At 35.2% G+C, this 18891-nt stretch overlaps 1 protein-coding gene across 1 annotated transcript; it reads left to right on the plus strand.

Annotated features, from left to right (window-relative positions):
• Positions 1 to 2654: 2654 nt before the first annotated feature.
• On the plus strand, positions 2655 to 17994 carry NMBR (neuromedin B receptor). Its single transcript, XM_036871953.1, is given in 4 exon segments — positions 2655 to 3076; positions 14744 to 15092; positions 17582 to 17857; positions 17860 to 17994. Coding segments are annotated over 4 exon segments (1182 nt in total).
• The last annotated feature ends 897 nt before the right edge of the window (positions 17995 to 18891 follow it).

The following is an 18891-nucleotide window of genomic DNA, read 5'->3' on the forward strand; positions in this document are numbered from 1 at the left end:
AATAAGCTTTAAAATGCAGTTTATCTGATGTCTTTATAAAATTAAGAAAGTTATCTTGTCTCTATGAGTTTTGATTGTCTCATATGTAAAATTAAGATTCAAATACCTACTTCATAGAATATTTAAATTAGACATGATGCTAAGGAATCTAATGTAGTGTATGACACATTGATTTCAAAAAAAAGTTTGTTCCTTCAGTAGATATTTATCTCTGATGTATATTGATTCTATACAAATGTGACAACACGTGTACCTATATGTAACTTGGTGATGTGTCTAAATAACACATACATAGTGACAATAACTTTATAACATATTTTAATAAAATATCAGGAAGGCCATCATTATTAACACATTTATTATACTCTCCACTCCTACGAGCCCAAGCCTTTCAGTAAATGCATATGGATTCACTTGAAATGGAAAACATCAGTAATTCAGATGCCTTATTTCTACAATGCTAGGCAATTGGATATTTATTAATCCAGTTTTAGACTAGACATTTTTCTTATCTAAATCCTTAGCATCATCCAGACACAATCAGAAGAGAATACAGCTATGCATACAGCAATTTAGACTAAAATATGTTTTCATATAAAATAGGTTAAAATGTATAGTTGCAGTTTGAAAGGCTGAGAGATTTCAGAATTTAGAAGATTGCTTTGTAGTTAATTTACTTTGCATAATGAGATTGGATGCTAAAAGTGAAAACTTAAATAACTTTGAAGATAAAATTCCTAGAGACATTTTCAACTTATATGTAATATTAATTGCCTTGATATCTATGATATATAAAGTTCATTAACACATATTCAAATGTACAAGCATTCTATTTAGCCAACCTCAATAACAGACTATTATAAGTAATGAAATCCAAGAAGAGTATAATTAACACTTGTAATTGTGTTAGAATAACATAAAATTGATTACAATGCAAATGTTTACCTTGTCTAATTAAACTATGATAATTAAATGCTGTTCTTGGTCAGCAATATCTGAAAAAATTACTTAAATTTTACAAATGGCTTGGCACTTTTCATCAGCTTATGACTAGATCATTGTAGGTAGTCCTTGACCAATTTTCTTTTTATCATACAATTTTATCCTTTAACCAAGAATTAGCCAGATGTTTTTTCCTAATGTAAATAGTGTTATTTGGCTAACTTCAGAACTGTGCCACTCCTGAGAGGTTTATATTAGACTCAAATGGTGTTAATTTGGAGAGTTATTTTGTTCTTAGGGACATTCTATTTAAAACAATGTATCAGATATATATTGAGTATATACTTAGGGGTGGCATTGCTCGGTCATAGACATGCATATGTTCAGCCTTAATAGGTATTGTCAAGCAAGTTTCCAAAAGAAAAAAGCTTGGAATTCACTTTGAAAAATTGTTAATTTCTGCTCAAGTTTAACATAATCATTGTGACCTAGTAAATCCACGTCTGGAATTCCAATGTGCACCAGAAGACAGGCACATGGATATTTACAGAAACATTATTCAAATTAGCTAAAGCTGTAAAGAATCCAAATGTCAATCAACATTAGAAGGGCTACCCGAACAGTGGTATATTTATATTGGAATAGTATAGAGCAATGAAAAATACTACACACAAAAATGTGAGTGGATCTCACAGATATAATGTTGAGTAAAAGAAGCTGGACACAAGATTAAACATTTTATGATTTCATTTATATGATGCTCAAAAGCAGGCAAACTAACTTTAGATGATAAAAGGCAGAATGAATAGTGGTGACATTAGAGGATAGTGGTTAGCTTGTAGATTCTGAATGGTGGTTAGACTGAACTTACATTTAAGAATTGTGTACCTTATGCATGCTATATTTCAATAAACTGTAAGTTAAAAAATAATATGCCAGCAGTAGGAAAGTTTCTATATTTGGGGTGAGAAAAGTGGATCAAGGAAGAAAAGTAGGGAGGGAATTCCATTCATTTACTTCCTCTTTTGTCACTCCTTTTCTTTCCTAACTTCAGTGCGAGAGCCTCAGGGACTCACCAGCTCAGCCCCCAAATCTTCAGAGGTTCACAGACTTCTGTCTGGGGCGCCTCCTACTCGGAGGCGGGTAAGAATAGATCTGTATAGGGAGGCAGTGTGCGAGAGAGGACTCAGAGCCCCTCCAATCCCACACAATACAGCAGGAACTGCAGAAACAAGAGCAAAGCTGTGGGACCAGCAAAGTGCCAGCCGCCCCACGCTAGTTCCTAGCGTTTCAGCGGCGGTTCGCTGGACAGCGACAAGATGACGTCCTCCCCTCCCCGAGAAAGGTCTGGCAGGTATTTTAATTAATTCCAGAGGGATAAACCTTTGTTCACAGAAAGGCTGTTCTCCGCTATCTATAAGCGAGAACAAACCATTGAGGACTGGAACAAAGACTCAACTTCTTTTTTTTTTTTTTTAAATTCGGAGCCAGCAGGAGCCAATGTGCGTGCCCCTTCTAAAGGTGAAGGGCTGGAGCCTGCGGACAGCCTTCTCACCCGGCCCGGTCCTCTTGGGGACAAGGCGGTGTGTGACGCGATCCCCGCGGGAGGTGAACTTGGCAAGAGGGAAATCCATTGAGCCCAAGAGTGCGTTGCACTTTTCAGGGCACCTGGGTGCATGAAAACTCCAGCGGACTCTCCTGGGAAAGAGACCATGCCCCCCGAGTCTCTTTCCAACCTCTCCTGGACCGCGGGCGTGAATCAGAGCGGTTTCGTTCCAGAGGTCTCCGAAAGGGATTTCCTACCCGCCCCGGACGGGACCACTGCGGAGTTCGTGATCCGCTGCGTGATCCCGTCCCTCTACCTGCTCATCATCACAGTGGGCTTGCTGGGCAACATCATGCTGGTGAGGATCTTCATCACCAACAGCGCCATGAGGAACGTCCCCAACATCTTCATCTCTAACCTGGCCGCTGGGGACGCGCTGCTGCTGCTCACCTGCGTCCCTGTGGATGCTTCCCGCTACTTCTTTGACGAGTGGATGTTCGGGAAGGTGGGCTGTAAACTCATCCCGGTGATCCAGCTCACCTCCGTGGGGGTGTCCGTGTTCACTCTCACTGCTCTCAGCGCCGACAGGTAAGGGCATAGGTAACGGTGGGTGGCCTAGAAAAGCAGTAGAGAGGGGCAGGGAGTGTACCTGGGGAGAGGAGGGAGAAAGGAAGGGCTGGGAGGAGGAAGGGAGAAGAGAGAGACTGTATCTGGGAATTAGAGTAAAAGGAGTTAAAATTGACTGATGTGACGCTTGAAAAATATGTAAGAAAATCATTATTTTAAAAATAATTAAAATTGCATTAGTTTAAAAGTAGTTTTAAAATTGCATAGCCTAGCCTTCCCCTGCGCTCCACACACTCTAGGAATCTTTATTACCCATTTCACAGAAAAGCTATAGAATGAATGTGCAACAATCTTGTAGAAGCTTTTTGTATGTCCCTAAAAGCTTAGAGGTGCACTTTTCCTTATTTGGTAGTTTAATAACCTGATAGGTAAGACTGTCTGTCTTAATATTAGGGAAATGTTTGATTTTGATTTTTTTTTCAAATAAGGAGAAACATCATTTACACTTACTAAATTCTGCTATTTATTTGAAGCAAAAACAACTAGACTAGTACATGTTCTTCAGACATGACTTTATACATTCTTCTTGTTTTAATACCTCAAGTCAAGTGATATATATATATATTTTCCACAAACAGGTAGGTACTAAATTTTAGCATTAAAACAGTGCTGTAAAAATACATCTTTGATATCAAGTCTGCTTTCCACATATTATAAGGGTGGGAAATATCTATTATTCTACCTTGTAGATCAACTAGTTCAAATGTGTTATTTTTCAGGTGAGGATATTGAAGCCCAGGGAATGTAAGTTCCCCTGGCAGAGCTGAGAGGAGAATCCAGTCCTGCTGACTCTTGATCCAGTGCCACTATCCCAGGCTGTCTATAATCATGATTTTGGGCATTTCAGCAGACGAGATGTCTGGATGGGGGTGGGGGGAAATGTATAATTAGGCATCATTGTATGGAGTCCTGGTCTAATTCCTTTAGCGGTGCGGTGTTGGCTTAAGCGATTTAAACAATTTAACTTGGATGATTAAGATGGTGTTCATGGCCCTCCTCTTTAATTTACATATTAAATTATTAATGAAAAATGAGTCCATCTAAATTTCCTGGTATTTGCAATAGTACCCTTACTTCACTTTGGCATTGAGGAGTTAATCTTCATTGAAGGAAAGACAATGGAATGGAGTCGAGAGCAATTGTCTTTTTAAACTGAATACTATTGACTTTTTAGTTCCTGTAATATTCTTTCTAAAACCACAGTCCTACAAAAACGGGTGACTTTGGGTAAGTTATGCACCTCATTTTGTTTCTATGACACAATTTCTATTATCTTTTTAAAAGTTTTTTTGTATTCCATAATTAAAATGTGACTTTTTAGTTTAGTTGCCCTTCTTTATGGGGCCCATTTTAATTAGAAAGTTAAAAAAAAATTCTATTTAATGATTAGAATAAAACTTAATGAAGAGCTATCACTATAATAGTTAAAATTATTCTCATTATGCTTTCATTTTTAAAGGTGATATTTGTAGCAAGACCCAGGGCTTGAGTTTATTTCATACTACTTTTCTCAATCTATTTTCATGGAGATTGGTAAATTGGCTCTTACCAAGGTCAGATAAAATGGTATTTATATATTTACTGACTTTTTCAGTTTATGTATATCACGTACTTCGTAAACACAGCACGGATACTTTAATAACAATGATAAAGAAAGGTGGGTTGTGTCTTCTACTTGGTCCAGAGCCTACTCTTGCCTCTCAGTGTGCATTTTGGAAATTTAAATCAAGGAACTGGAATTACTAGTGATGAAATTACACATTACATTCCAATATTCACTTAAAATTGTTTGGAAATGTTTTGTTATATGTTGTCTACACTTCTATTTTTCTTCTAGAACATAGTAATCAAGTGTTGATTAGTGCTTAATCTCACACTTCATCTCACTAAACGTTTTGATTTCTTGTGGATTTGGAAACAAGTATAAGACTAATTGCACTTAGTACTGTGCTAAGTTCTTTTGTGTGAGTTTTTTATCCTCACAACACTATGAAACAAGCACTATAATTATTACCATTTTAAAGTGAAGAAAACTAAGGCTTGAAATTAAGCAACATTTTCATGATCTCACAGTGATGGAGACATCATCTGAACCCAATTCAAAACCTGGACTCTGTACCATTAAGCCGCATTATTACTTTCCCAGGTATAAGAAATTCCTGATGGCTTTTCTTATTTAATGGCAGACTGAAAAGCTAAGTTTAAAACAAAGCACCCCAGAGTAAAAACAGAAAAATGATTGCAAAAGCTGATTCATTAGATTCAATAGGATGAAAGAATCTTGTAAAATGCAGCTGCAAATAAAAGAAACACCTTGAATTTAAAATAAAGTAGTTGTAGCAATGGAAAAGTAAAAGCAAAGACCCACAAAAACTTCCTATTAGAGTTTTTAAACAACAAATTCAATTGTTTGTTAAACCAAATATCCTATCTTCATGTGATGGCTTAAATATCTTTGCCTAAGAAAATAAAGGTAGAGAGTTTAGAGACAGAATTACAATAATGTAGAGAAAGAAACAGGAAGATAATTAGATTTTGGAAAGCATATCACAATGTGAAGTGGAGACTTAAATGTTACATATGATTGATGACAGCACTACTGGACAGTAGAGACTTGAAACAAACACAATATTTGTGAATCTATCTTGAGGTTTGAATCACCTTGTTTGATATGGCCAAAGGGTGGTACAGGTGACACTTTTTGGTAATTGTGATTATTAATTCTTGCCATTCCATACTTTTTTGAGGAGCTTCAGCTGATACATCCTTAGGAAAGATCATTTGTGTCCCCTGTAGATATGCCTCAGAGGCTTATCATAATGAGAATGGGAGGAGGAGAGACAGTGAATGATATGAAATGGTGATAGTGGTGCTCTAAGTTAATTTTTACTTTTATCTTGGTGAATTTTTTATTACTATTTTGAAAATATACTTCTTTTTCTTGCTAACATTAAATAGCTGCCTAAAAGTATTTGCATATTCTCTGTTGTATCATGTTTCTAACAGTTTTACACACACACACACATACACACACACACTTACACACACACATTCCCACCCCCTACTGTTGGGACATGTGTGCTGTGATACCGTGTAGGAGGGTCCTTATAAGCCCTACTTTTCTTATTGTTGCCATTTTCATATCTCCTTCATTATCTATTATAATAGCTGTATTTCCAAACTTAGAATATTATTTCTTTGATTCTTGAAGACCTTTTGGTGCCTAAAAACCCATAATTAAAATGCAAGGAACTTTTAAGAATTTCTCCTTTTTCCTTTACAGGAAAAAATTTTCACAGATTCCTAGAGCTAAATTATAAACTTTTAATTTTATATATTTACAAAGGTAAAACTAGGTATCAACTTCTTATTTTGCTTTTTATAAAACTGTTAACTAAAATGCATTTCTAAGTTAAATTATAAAAATCTGTAAGACAATGAAAATGAAATTAATATTAATTTAATGTACCAGGTTATATTGTTTTTCTGATACTAAACAGCCAATGTTGGATTAAATGCAAAAATAATAGTGCACCAAATCTAATGTGCTCATGTATTTATAATTTCAAGCTTTTGTTTGCTAGTTAGGATAATCTTATTTAATTCCACAACTGAGCTAGTTCCCTTAACTGTGAACCTTGAATTGTTAACATTATTTGGATATTATACCTATGCAAACAGTTTTCTTTGGTATAATTATTTATTAAAGTATTGAAACATACCAAATGTGGCCCCTAGGTCTAACACTCCCTAGCACTTATGAAGTTTTTTCATCAGTCTTTGTCCAGTGGTGAGAAGGAGTGCCGTTATCTGTTTGCTGGTTTCTCACCAAAACTCCTGACTGAAGCTCAGATCTGATTAACCACCTGGCCGTGATTGGAGATGCTTTCTGCTTTGGTCCATAGCCCTGGACAGTACCCTGAGAAGGCCTTGCCTCTCAGTGGATGCTGAGATCGGTGCTCAGAGTGTGCTTCTAAGCTCTTTTGGGGAGAGTTCTGATTGACCATACATACCCAAGAAAATCACTTGCACTCACCCTACAGATAACCCATGTTAACAGAATGGTGACATTTATTTTCAACTTGTTCCAAAAGAATTTAAGGCAGTTTAAAAATAAAGATACAAACAACATACAATAGGAATAAAAAAAAGGAGGAAAACCAGATATAGGGAAAATAAAAGGTGAAAAATATAAGGTGACCCATACTTTGACAAAATTTGACCCATCCATTTGTCTGAGAGCTTCCTAGCTGCCAATTCGAAAAGGAAAATTTGTTTTGCATAACAAGTGCTCAGTTGTTATTTTTACATAACCATAGAGACAGGATGAATTGTAATCTGCACAATGTACTAGTTTTTAATTTGAAAAATAAACTGAATAAATCTTCAATAAATCAGATTTCTTTTCCTCATTAGTCTCAAGTACTTCTAGATTATTTCCCTTTCCTTTCTCCTTAGAAGGAATCTCACATATTGAGTGGGAGAGATGCTGTATAATTCTCACAATATTCCCACTGTTGCCATAATTTATATATTACTTTACAGTTTCTGAAGATTGTTTATCCAACTCAATCTGAAACCTTTGGGACACACTATAAATAAGGAAGGAACACACCAGGTTGGGGGTTATGGCATCTCGGTGCTAGTCCTGCATCTGTTATGTCCAAATGTTCTAGTTGGAAAAAAATGATAAAACAGCACAAAACTCATGCCCATAAGGCAACATTTTCCCCATTTGCAAAATAAGAATAATGTCTTTAACTGCAGAGGTGAGGGACCTAAGATAGGATCCTATTGTCTCCTTGAATACTGAGCAGAGAGGGACCCAAAGAAGAGAAGGGACACTAGTAACTGGTGGGGCCGCTCAGTGCATCGCGTCACTGCTCTGCCCGTCGCACTGTTCCACGTGATCACATCTCAGACAAGTCTCTCAGTTAACCATTTATGCTGGTTCTATTTGCCTACTTCTCTGTGGAAACAAGGCCCTTCTAAGATATACCTTTCAGTCTTTTGCCTGTAGCGATGCATTTAAATAGTGACATCTGTTCTGGCCGAGCCATGAGGTCAGAGAGTGAAGTTCAACACTTTCCTTATTGTTAGTTGTCACAAGCAGTACAGTTCCTATTTGCATATTTCAAAACCCAAAATAACAGTTTACTCTGGTCCTTCCAATTACTGATTGCTCAGGAGGGTTTGACCAATTTCCAAGGCCTTTAATAATTTTAATTGCATTTTTTATTTGCTCACTCTTAACAAGTTCTTAGTTAAAAGTTTTTAGTTAGTCCTTATTTCTTTATTAATTGCATTTTTGGAGAAATTGATGCTGATATGAAGTGTAGAAGATTTTCTTCTGGAAAGAGTTTATCCAATATTTAGCACAAGATAAATAGTAATATGCTATACTTGTATATTTTCAGTGCATTATTATTTTTACTTTTGAATCAATGTATAGGTTTAAACAATATTTTATGTAACCCTTAGATTATTTTCAGCTCTTTGGAGAACCCCACCTACATCCCAAATGTACTGACAATCTGGCATTTGGAAAATTCATTTATTTTCTACACAAAAGGACACAAGTCTTCATTAAATTTCCCTTTTTTATTGCTTGCTGTTATTTTCTGTTCTTTTGTCCTTATTTATTTCCATTTGACCAAGGTTATTTTCAGTTTCAATCCATGCTCTAAAGTGATGACCTGGCTTAATATTGCTGGCTTCAAACTTAATGAGCTGTTTCTTAACTCATTGTTTTAATTATTGATACAAAATATTAAATGTCATTAGAGCCATAGCCTACTCCTCATGAAAACTACTGATTTATTAAGGTTCTGGGCAGTAGCTTCTATTTTCAGTTATTCATAGGTCTTCATGGGGAGCAAAAATAAACACCAAACTTTTACTTCATCCTAACACTTCCCTTGATTCATCTATTTGTCATTAAGTTTTTATTTTTTCTTATGGAGATTTTCATTAAGAATATTTTTTCAACTTCCAATGTAGACCTTCTTCTCTACTTTATTATTTGTGGAGATTTGGGGGAACTCTTTTGAAAATTAAAACTTTAATGATTGTGATTTAATTCAAATTAATTTTTGGAAAAGGACCACATTTTCAGAGAGAACCAAACATAAAACATCTCATTAGGAATCAGTTTTGGATTATGAAAGCACAACCTAGAGTTGATTATAGACATTTATATAGATTCTGTGAAAATTCAGTTTTTAGAGATAACTTAAAAAAATATGAAATGTTATTTGCTAGCACTGTTGAGGCTTAGTTTCTCCACCGTAAAAACGTCTTTCCTGTTAAAAATACTATTGACTTTAAAAGGACAAGGAGGTCAAATGTCTAAAAATAGATAGATTAGATAAAGCATTTGATTCTTCAGTTGCTTTGATTCTTCATATTCTCTGCAATGTGCTATCATTGAAAAAAATATAGAATCTGTAGTCACAAGATGTAGGTGTGAATCCTGAGTCATCTGCTTACTGGCTCTGTGATCATTTGAACATCATTTAATCCCTTAGTTTTGATGAGTTTTTCTGCAAAATGGGTACACTAATCAGTTGTACTGCACAGAATTATTTTATCAAATGAAACAATTCATATGAAAGCATTTTAAAACTGTGGGTTGCTGTGTAACTACTTCTACTGTATTACCTATGTGTCAGATGACAAATGACTCATTAATTCAAATCAATATTTACTCACACATGCAGTTAATTATCAGGAAACAGGCATTGAAGTGGAAAGCAAAATGACCTTATTGTAAAATTATAAAGATGATCTCTCTGCCTTCTATAGTCTTCCTTCAATTCTTTTAATCGTAGACTGGCTAGTTCCAACATGTTGCCTTCATCAACATGACTTGTCATTGTCATTCTCCTTATTAAACATTCATGTCATTTAAGTCATACATTTTAATGGGTTAAAAACAAAGTGATTTTTTTTGAGGAAAGAACAGATAAACTTTCTGACCCTTCTGTAATTGGATCCAGTATTTTTCAGCTTTTCCAAAGTGACATCCCACATTTTACATTAATTTTAAATGGTTATTTACAGTATTAGACATTTTATTGTATGAAAAAATGTATTTTTAAATTAAAATTTTAATAATTTCATTCAGAATAAGTTTTGCTGTGGATTAATACTCTTAAAACATTTGAACATTATTTAATCCCTTAGTCTCATTGAGTTTTTCTGTAAAATGGATACACTAATCAGTTTTACTGCACAGGATTATTTTATCAAATGAAACAAGTTATGTGAAAACATTTTTAAACTGTGGGTATCAATACTCTTAAAACATGATGTGACATGTACAGCAGAAACTAACACTACATTGTAAAGCAACTATACTCCAATAAAAATTAAAAAACAGAAACATGATGTGACATACTGTAAAGGGTAAGCAACTGAATCTTCAAACAAACACCAAACTTCTGCTGGATTCCAGTTACTCTCCACCCATTGCACTAGAAACCTTCACGTTGTGGAAAGATGCTCACTGCGGAAGTCAGTCTTGAAAGGTGGTTTCTAAACCTGGCTTATGTTCAGAATCCCTTGACAATCTTACAAAATGCAGAATCTCACATTTTACATCCTAGAGACTCTGCACCAGTAAATCTAGGGAGAAACCTAATACTCTCTGTCTTTTGTCAGTTCTCTGGGTGATTCTGAAGATTGATCCAGCTTGGATATCAGACTGTGTCTTCATCTTCCACTTCCATTCTCACCTCGACCTGTTATGCAACTACCTCCATTCTCTTACCAAAACTGCTCATAATGCATGATCTCCTTGTTGCTTAGACCACATTTCCTTATTAGTTCAACAAACATTCATTCAGAACCTACTGTGGGTCAGGCATTGTGTTATATTCTTTAGATACAACAGCGAGCAAGACCCAGGATCTGGTTTCAAGGAGTTTTCTCTTTACTTTTAGAGTATTGGACACAGAGGTCTACACTTCTTTTTTGAAATTTTCTCTCTCTCTTGCTTCCACAATACCCTTTCTGCTTCTGTTGGTCAGATTGTTCACATTTAGACTCCTTGTTGGTCTCTGATAAATAAAAGTCTGAAAAAGAAAAAAATAAAAGGATGGGTAGTGTAACTAGAAAGGTTTGCAGAGATGTGTCAATGGAGATTTTGAGATATTGCAATGAATTTGTATGAGCTAAAAATGATCTAATTTTCTTTATATATTTTGTGATATGGTTCAATTTAATTATCTCTTCACATTAAATTTAGACTGTACACAGATATGATAAGCAAGATTTAAAACAGGAATTAATGAAGAAGCCTATCTATTTATTGATATTTAATATGTGAATCATGATTATGCTCTCTTTATAAGTCTTTTTGTTGGCTATTGTCTAGTTTTCAGTTAGGGATATCTTTCCAATACTATCTGAAAGAAAAGTTCCAGCTTTTTAAACCTACCTATTAACACTACTAAATTCAATGAGATAGTTTTTACACTGAGGGACTGTTTCATCCTTAATTTTTTCACGAATATTTGAAGGAAGCATGACTAAACATGTTCATGTTAATTTGAATTGTACTGTTTTTGCTTCTTATCCTTTTAAAGATGCAAATAAAACATTGATTGGTGTATAACCTATGACAATTTGAAGCTATGTTTTAGTACTAACAATGACACTTCAGTAATCTGTTGTTTTAAACTACGATTTCTGGCCTTATAGAATTTGTAGTCCACCCCTATCAGCCACATGTATGTTATTTAGGGGAAGATCCATGAGGTCCATTTTCCCTTTCTTGCAGGGGGTGGCTAAGAATCATTCCTGTTGAAAGGCCTTCTCTATCCATGTCCTGTGCTCCCACTAGGCTTCTTACTTCTAAACCAAGAATTCTGGATCTGTTGCTAGCTCTACTTTGGCAATCTTATCAGAATGAGAGAGTTATAACTTCCATTCCTATTTGAAGTTTCCCCAACATCCTTTGTAGTTGTAGTGCTTCTGCAATAGCATATGCTTCTACGTGGGGTGAGAGTGAGGGTAGGGAGTGACGTTTTTCTCCTCCTTTTTAAATCCATGAAGGAAAGTTCAGAATATTCTTTGTTGATTCTGACTAACAAGGAAGGCTAGTCAACCAATTTGTGGTGATCAACAGTCCCCCAAATCTCTCTGTTCTTTCCCTTCCTCTTCCACATACAAAAGAATTTATAGTTAGCTTTTTGGTAATTTGTTCTTAAATATGAATTGGAAGGTAGCAAATATCTAACTTTTGAGGCAAGATTCTAGCATAAAGAGACCAAAGAAATAAAAAAATCTTGAAACTATTCTAGAAAGAGAAGGAAATTAAACATCTTTTTGTCTTAGTTCCATAGATACATAACAAGAATATACATCCCTAATGTAAGAATAAGGTCTATGCAAAGGAATGACTTGAAAACTAGAAAGAACTTCTAGGAATTATAAATATGATAGCAGAAATAAAAATTCAGAATGAAGAATGGAAATTAAAGCTAATAAAATACCTCAGAAAGCAAAACCAAAAAAAGGTGACGATGAGCTTGATAAAGTGAAAAACTAAGAAAGAAGTAGTACTGAGATTCAAGCACCAGGGCTCCAATTATTCATGAAGGTGGTAAAAAGAAAATTTAGAGAAAAAATAAATTCAGGTACTTGGAAAATCATGCAAATGAAAAAAATGACCAAGTAGCAACTCTGGGAAAGTCAGACATGTGTATAAGAAAGAAAACATCATCATAATATACTACTTAACTCTGCAGTGAGCAATATTTGTTTAGCCATAGTAATATTGTATTGGCTATTTTGTAAATATTTAATATATCTTACTAAATCAGGAAGTTAGGAATGAAGGGAATAAAGGTAGTATAAGAAAAAAAAGTCTTCAATTACCATAATTGGATGTCAAGAGCTAATGTCTATAATATTTAATTCAAGAGACAATGGCAGAAGTACATTTCTTAGACATAAGGAAGTAATGATTTGAAATTTGTTTTAACTCAGGAGTGAGACCTGAGATGGAATGAGAGACTTCTACTTTTCTTTTTAGAACTCTCAGTGCTCTCTGATTTAAAAAACAAACCAACCTCTTTGAATTTATTCATCTGATAAAAAGTTTAGAAAAGCAGAAAAAATAGCTCATTCTAGTTACTGATTGTAATTCATTCAGCTTCTTAAGTACATGAAATTAAGCAGAATAGGAGAAAGGAACTCACGCCTGTTGAGTTCTGCCATGTGCGAAGTCTGGGTAAAATGCATTATGCTTGCAACATTATTTAATTTGGGGTGGAAGCCGCTTGCTCTTGCTTTGCTTTAATTTCTATATGTTTCTTGGGAAGACCCTGTAGATGAAAATGTGAACTATCTTTCTCCTGTTGAGGGTCTGGGAATGACACTTGGTGCAAGTCAAGAAGGAGAAAAAGAGGCTCCCCTCAGAAAGGTATTGAGGCTGGGGACTGCTCCTCTCCCATGGGCAATGAGACTCATCTTTACAGAACCTCAGAAGGAGACTCTATCTGCTTGTTATGTAGCTTGAAATATTCTGAATTTTTAGAATATCAGACTAATTCAAATGTAAATAAGGAGAAGGTACAGGGTCATGGCATGGTTAACACCTGCTAGGTGCAAGGCATTGTAATAGGTGTTCTATACAGTTTTTCTAATCACAAAACTTTGAGGGTGGTGTTTTTATCTCTACCTTACAGATGAAGAAAAAGATCTTAAGTGATTTTCCAAAGGATATCAGAGATGAGATAACAGTGCAGACTTGTCTGACTAAAATCGCTTTCTGCTGTATCTTGTTAACCTCCTAGGTATACTGTAACCTGAAATACTTTTAAAGACAGATATAAGTAATTTGAGGTTTACATACAATTTTGCTCGGTTTGTATATTTATTACCTTGCTTAATAGTCATGTGTAATTGAATGAGGTGTAGAGGCTTGGATTGTTTAAGCCATTGTGTCCTGGAGTGTGGTTCATTTACCACTATGATGGTGTTAGGTGGGAGGAGAGAAGACTGCATGAGGTCTTGACATTAAAGAAATTTGAACTGTAAAGACAGAATGTTATTCCATTTTCAGTTCTTTTTGTCCTTATGACTGAATTAGGGAGAAAATCCCAGTCTGGATTAGTCTCTAAGATTTCTTAATGTCCTTAGGAAAAAAAAAGTAGGAGACCCAGCCTCAGAAGCTCTAGAAGAGTATCCAGGTAAATTTTAATAATACTATTTTGTGAACATTTTATATTTTATGGTTATGGCATATTATAGCAATTTCAGTAGTAACAGATTTTTTTGGAAATAAAAGTATTTAAATAAAAATATTCAATATACAATGATACTTGTAGTACGTGTAGATTTAGAAAATACTTGTGAAGGAGGTAAGCAAATTACTGCAATTTGGGAAATGACAATTTAAAATATTTGCTTTTCTCTTCATGTCTTCTGTGCTAATGAGCAGTGGAATGACTTGTAGACAGAGAGACACCAAGGATCTTAGTTATTCCACACACTACGTAACGGCCTGGGGATAAAGGGGTGTTGGCACCTCTTTTTTAGTAAGATCTCTCTCTCTCTTTTCCTTTCTCTTTTTAATTTTTCTTTCTTAAGAGAGTAATTTGAAATGTATTATCTGCCCAGGTACAGAGCCATTGTAAACCCCATGGATATCCAGACATCAGGGGCGGTGCTGTGGACCTGTGTAAAGGCCGTGGGTATCTGGGTGGTCTCGGTGCTGTTGGCTGTTCCAGAAGCCGTGTTTTCCCAAGTGGCGCACATCGGTGGCTTGGATAACGGCAGCTTCACGGCGTGTATACCCTACCCCCAGACTGACGAATTACATCCAAAGATTCATTCAGTGCTCATCTTCTTGGTCTACTTCCTTATACCACTTGTTATTATTAGCATTTATTATTATCATATTGCGAGGACCTTAATTAAAAGTGCGCATAATCTTCCGGGAGAATACAATGAACATACCAAAAAACAGGTAAGATCAGTAGGTGTGTGTGTTGGGGGCAAGCTGGTCAGAAGCAGTAAGTGCTATTTTGAGTTCTATTTCATGGGCTTTCAATATCAGGAATGATTAGAACAGTCAGAAGGGCACTGGGACACGCACTAGCCTGAACTAGAAGGGATGTTGGGGGTTCTCTAATATGTGGCCATGTGTTAGCTCTAAAAGCCCACTGAGGTCCAGCTTATCTGACATCTGGGCCTAGGCTTATTTGAAATTAATGTCTCTGGTGGCTTTTCTTTATGTGCAAATGTTTATGCAAAGAAACACATAACAAACCAGAAAAGAATTTCACATTGTAAGTATATATTTATTCAATTATTTTTTCTTCTCCCATTAGCTCACTGAAGATGACAGAAAGTCTGGGGGAAGGATGCATCAGGAAAGGACTGTAGGACACTGCTGGGGTCTGGGGATGAGGTTTGGCTAAGATGCCAAAATGAGAGCCTGGGAACAGAGGGCAGCAGAGCAATAGTGAGAGTGATCAGAGGTGGGCTGGTACTGAAGTAAGACTTGGACTAATTCAACTTTATAGCTTTTCCGATAAATAAATATTATATACTAATTTTAAAACTATGACCTGCACCTTACGTACTTTTTCTTCTCTAAAGAATACATAGTACTAATGTAAGGTAAAACCAGTTGCGTTAATCTACAAAAAGATGGAAATACTGCAGTTATGGGACAGTTTCAAGTTGTACATTTGTGCACTCCTAGTGAGGAACTTCTTCCAAAGGGTTCTGTAGGTACGGGGAGGTCATGGGTGCCTGCTCCCCAGTTTGAATGAAAATTAGTTGAATCACAGATGATTAAAATTTGATGGGCTGTAGATGGAGGCACAGGCTGGGGCTTTGGGCACTAAATCTGGTTAAGGTTTTTCTGTGCAGATGGTGACCTCTATTTATTGATGTCCATAAACATCAGTGATCCACATCTGCTTTAAAGGCTTAAAAAATAACCAGTCATTAAAGTAATTATTAGAAAAAGTAATATATTTATTACCTCAATACCTGGCATCATTGAAGCAAAAATGTCTGGGTCACAGGCTCACTGTACTTTTCCCTTTATATACAATCCTTTTATTCAGAGCTCTGTGATCCAATTTGTATCTCAGTTTGGGTATCTGAGTTTTTGCTTTGGTTTCTAAAGTTGAGTTCCTCTGACCGTCCCCACCTCCACTTTTTTGTTTTTCAGTGGCCTTAGTTCTGACTTTTGTGTGTGTGTGTGTATATGAATTTCCCTATTGGGACTTATAAACTCTGGCTGGGTAACTGGGCTTGACATCTGCCAAGAAGTAATCTTAATGCTAACAGCCTACCTATACATTTGAATCTCCAAGTATAGACTGCTGTGAAATTCTTGCACCTATGCTCCACCTGCTAGGGAGGACTGTGCTTAGTAATGTAAATTTCACATCCACCTCATTTATAAGGCCAAGTTGCCTAATTTATGCCACTGGGATACATCTGGAGCACCACATTCTGCTTCTTGAACTAGATTCCTTTTCACTTGCACCTTTGTTTACTGTCACCATTCACTACTACTTACTCCCCAGTGTCAGATCTGTTTCAATCCTAAACCTTTCCAGACTTTTCTGGTATATTCTAGTTAACCACCAATAGTTTTAGCTCAGAAAATATGTTGTCTACTATAAATATCTTGGTAAATTATGTTTTCACTTTCAGGTTGCCTTATTTAAATATTCAAACAAATTAAACAAATGTGAGCTAAACTTTGGACTCTAGATGTTAGAAAATGATTTTTAGATTTAAAAAGATTAATGTCCCATATTTGAATTTTGTCTGTTTATCACATTCCTGAAGACCTTCTTATAAAACAGTAAACATAGGAGGTGAATTTTATGAAAAGATAGAAAATGTTTTTATTTTTATTTTAAGGTTAGACAGCCTAACATAGTAATGTTTATAGAAATGACAGTTACGTCAGATTCTTTTGATTTATGAGAGTCAGGAGTTTAAATTAAATCTCAAGGTTTTTTTTTTTTTTGTGGATAAGGGTTTTAAGAAAGTCATGCCCTTTTTCAATAAATCAGTATTTCTTATTTAAAATAGTCTGATTTAAAAATTTTCTAAGCTTGAATATATTCTGTGGTTTATTAATTCAATGGATTTAATACAAACAAATGATTTATATTTATAGTGATCACAATAAGACTTTAAGCAAAAGAAAAAGAGTTAAAAATAAGAAAATTTTCAAGATCACAGTTTTAACACGAAGACATACCCATTTATAAACTGTCAAATATTTTAAAGTGAAATTAGTATAGTGACCAAAATAGGCTTCATCAAATTGTTAAAATCATTACTTTGACTAGGAAAATCCTTTTTGTGATTTTGGATGCATTTGCATGCTAAGTTTTACATCTTTTGTACCATGATGTGTTTTAGAATGTGTCTGCCTCCGTTTTCATTTTAATCAGTGGGACTATTTCCTTATATTTGCAGATGGAAACACGGAAACGCCTGGCCAAAATTGTGCTGGTCTTTGTGTGTTGCTTTGTCTTCTGCTGGTTTCCAAATCACATCCTTTACATGTATAGGTCTTTCAACTATAATGAGATTGACCCATCTCTAGGCCACATGATTGTCACCTTAGTGGCCCGGGTTCTGAGCTTTTGCAGTTCTTGTGTCAATCCATTTGCTCTTTACCTGCTCAGTGAAAGCTTCAGGAGGCACTTCAATAGCCAGCTCTGTTGTGGAAGGAAGTCCTATCGAGAGACTACCAAGTTCTATCAAGCACCTACCTACTCAGCTCCTCCGCAGTGCGCGTGACATTCCTGAAAAAAAATTCTAAGAACATGGTGACCAAATCTGTATTACTTAGTGGGCACAATGTGAAGCAGGAAATGGCACTGTGATTTTGGCCATTCAACTCACTACCTGAAAAGAACTTACTCTTGTATCTCTATTGAGTAAAGCAAAACTAAACAACTTTTTTTTCTTACTATATCTCAGCTAATTCATTAAACAGTTTAATGATTGACTCAGAAAAGGCAAGTCAAACAGAGTTACCATTTTTCACTGAACAAGACTTTAAATGACATTAAAAATATATGTATTACTCACATTAAAAGTGATTCAAAAAGCAATATATCTGTATTGATCTATGTGTATAAGTCAATATTGCTTCAATATTGAAGTTGTTCCTAGAGCCAACCTAGCACATTTATCTTAAATTTGTTTTATTCGGGAGCATGAAATAAATTTCTTTATTGACTCTGTGATTCAATGAGTATAATATTCAAACTCCAAATATCTGAAATACAAGTCATATTTTCCTGGTGAATTTTATTCATAACTAGTGCCTGTATATATCTCCTTTGTTTGAATAAACTAATAGAAAATTCAAAAGGTGGAGCAAATCTTTTTATGATTAATCATAATTTATAGAAATAGTTTATATCTGTAACTTCTCAGTATGTGATTAAAATGTATGATGACATTTGTATTATGCATAGTGAAATGGATATCATCTGAATATGATCTGAATGTAAAATAGGTATCATATGTCCTAAACTGTAAAACTATGACTCAGAAATTGGCATGGCCATCTTTGTATACATTGCTAAATCCCTGGATATTTGGGTCATTCTGTGTAGCTGTGATGAGATATACGTAATTCTGCTGAGTTCAACCATTTAATGAGTTCAACCATCCTTTTTTGCAATAGCACCTGACAAGTGTATATAAAATCTACTTGGGAAGTTTACTCTGCATAGTATCACAGTCATCTCTGAATAATTTTGGATTAAAAT

The sequence above is a fragment of the Balaenoptera musculus genome, chromosome 12, assembly GCF_009873245.2.
Source record: "Balaenoptera musculus isolate JJ_BM4_2016_0621 chromosome 12, mBalMus1.pri.v3, whole genome shotgun sequence".
In the NCBI taxonomy this organism is placed as follows: Eukaryota; Metazoa; Chordata; class Mammalia; order Artiodactyla; family Balaenopteridae; genus Balaenoptera; species Balaenoptera musculus.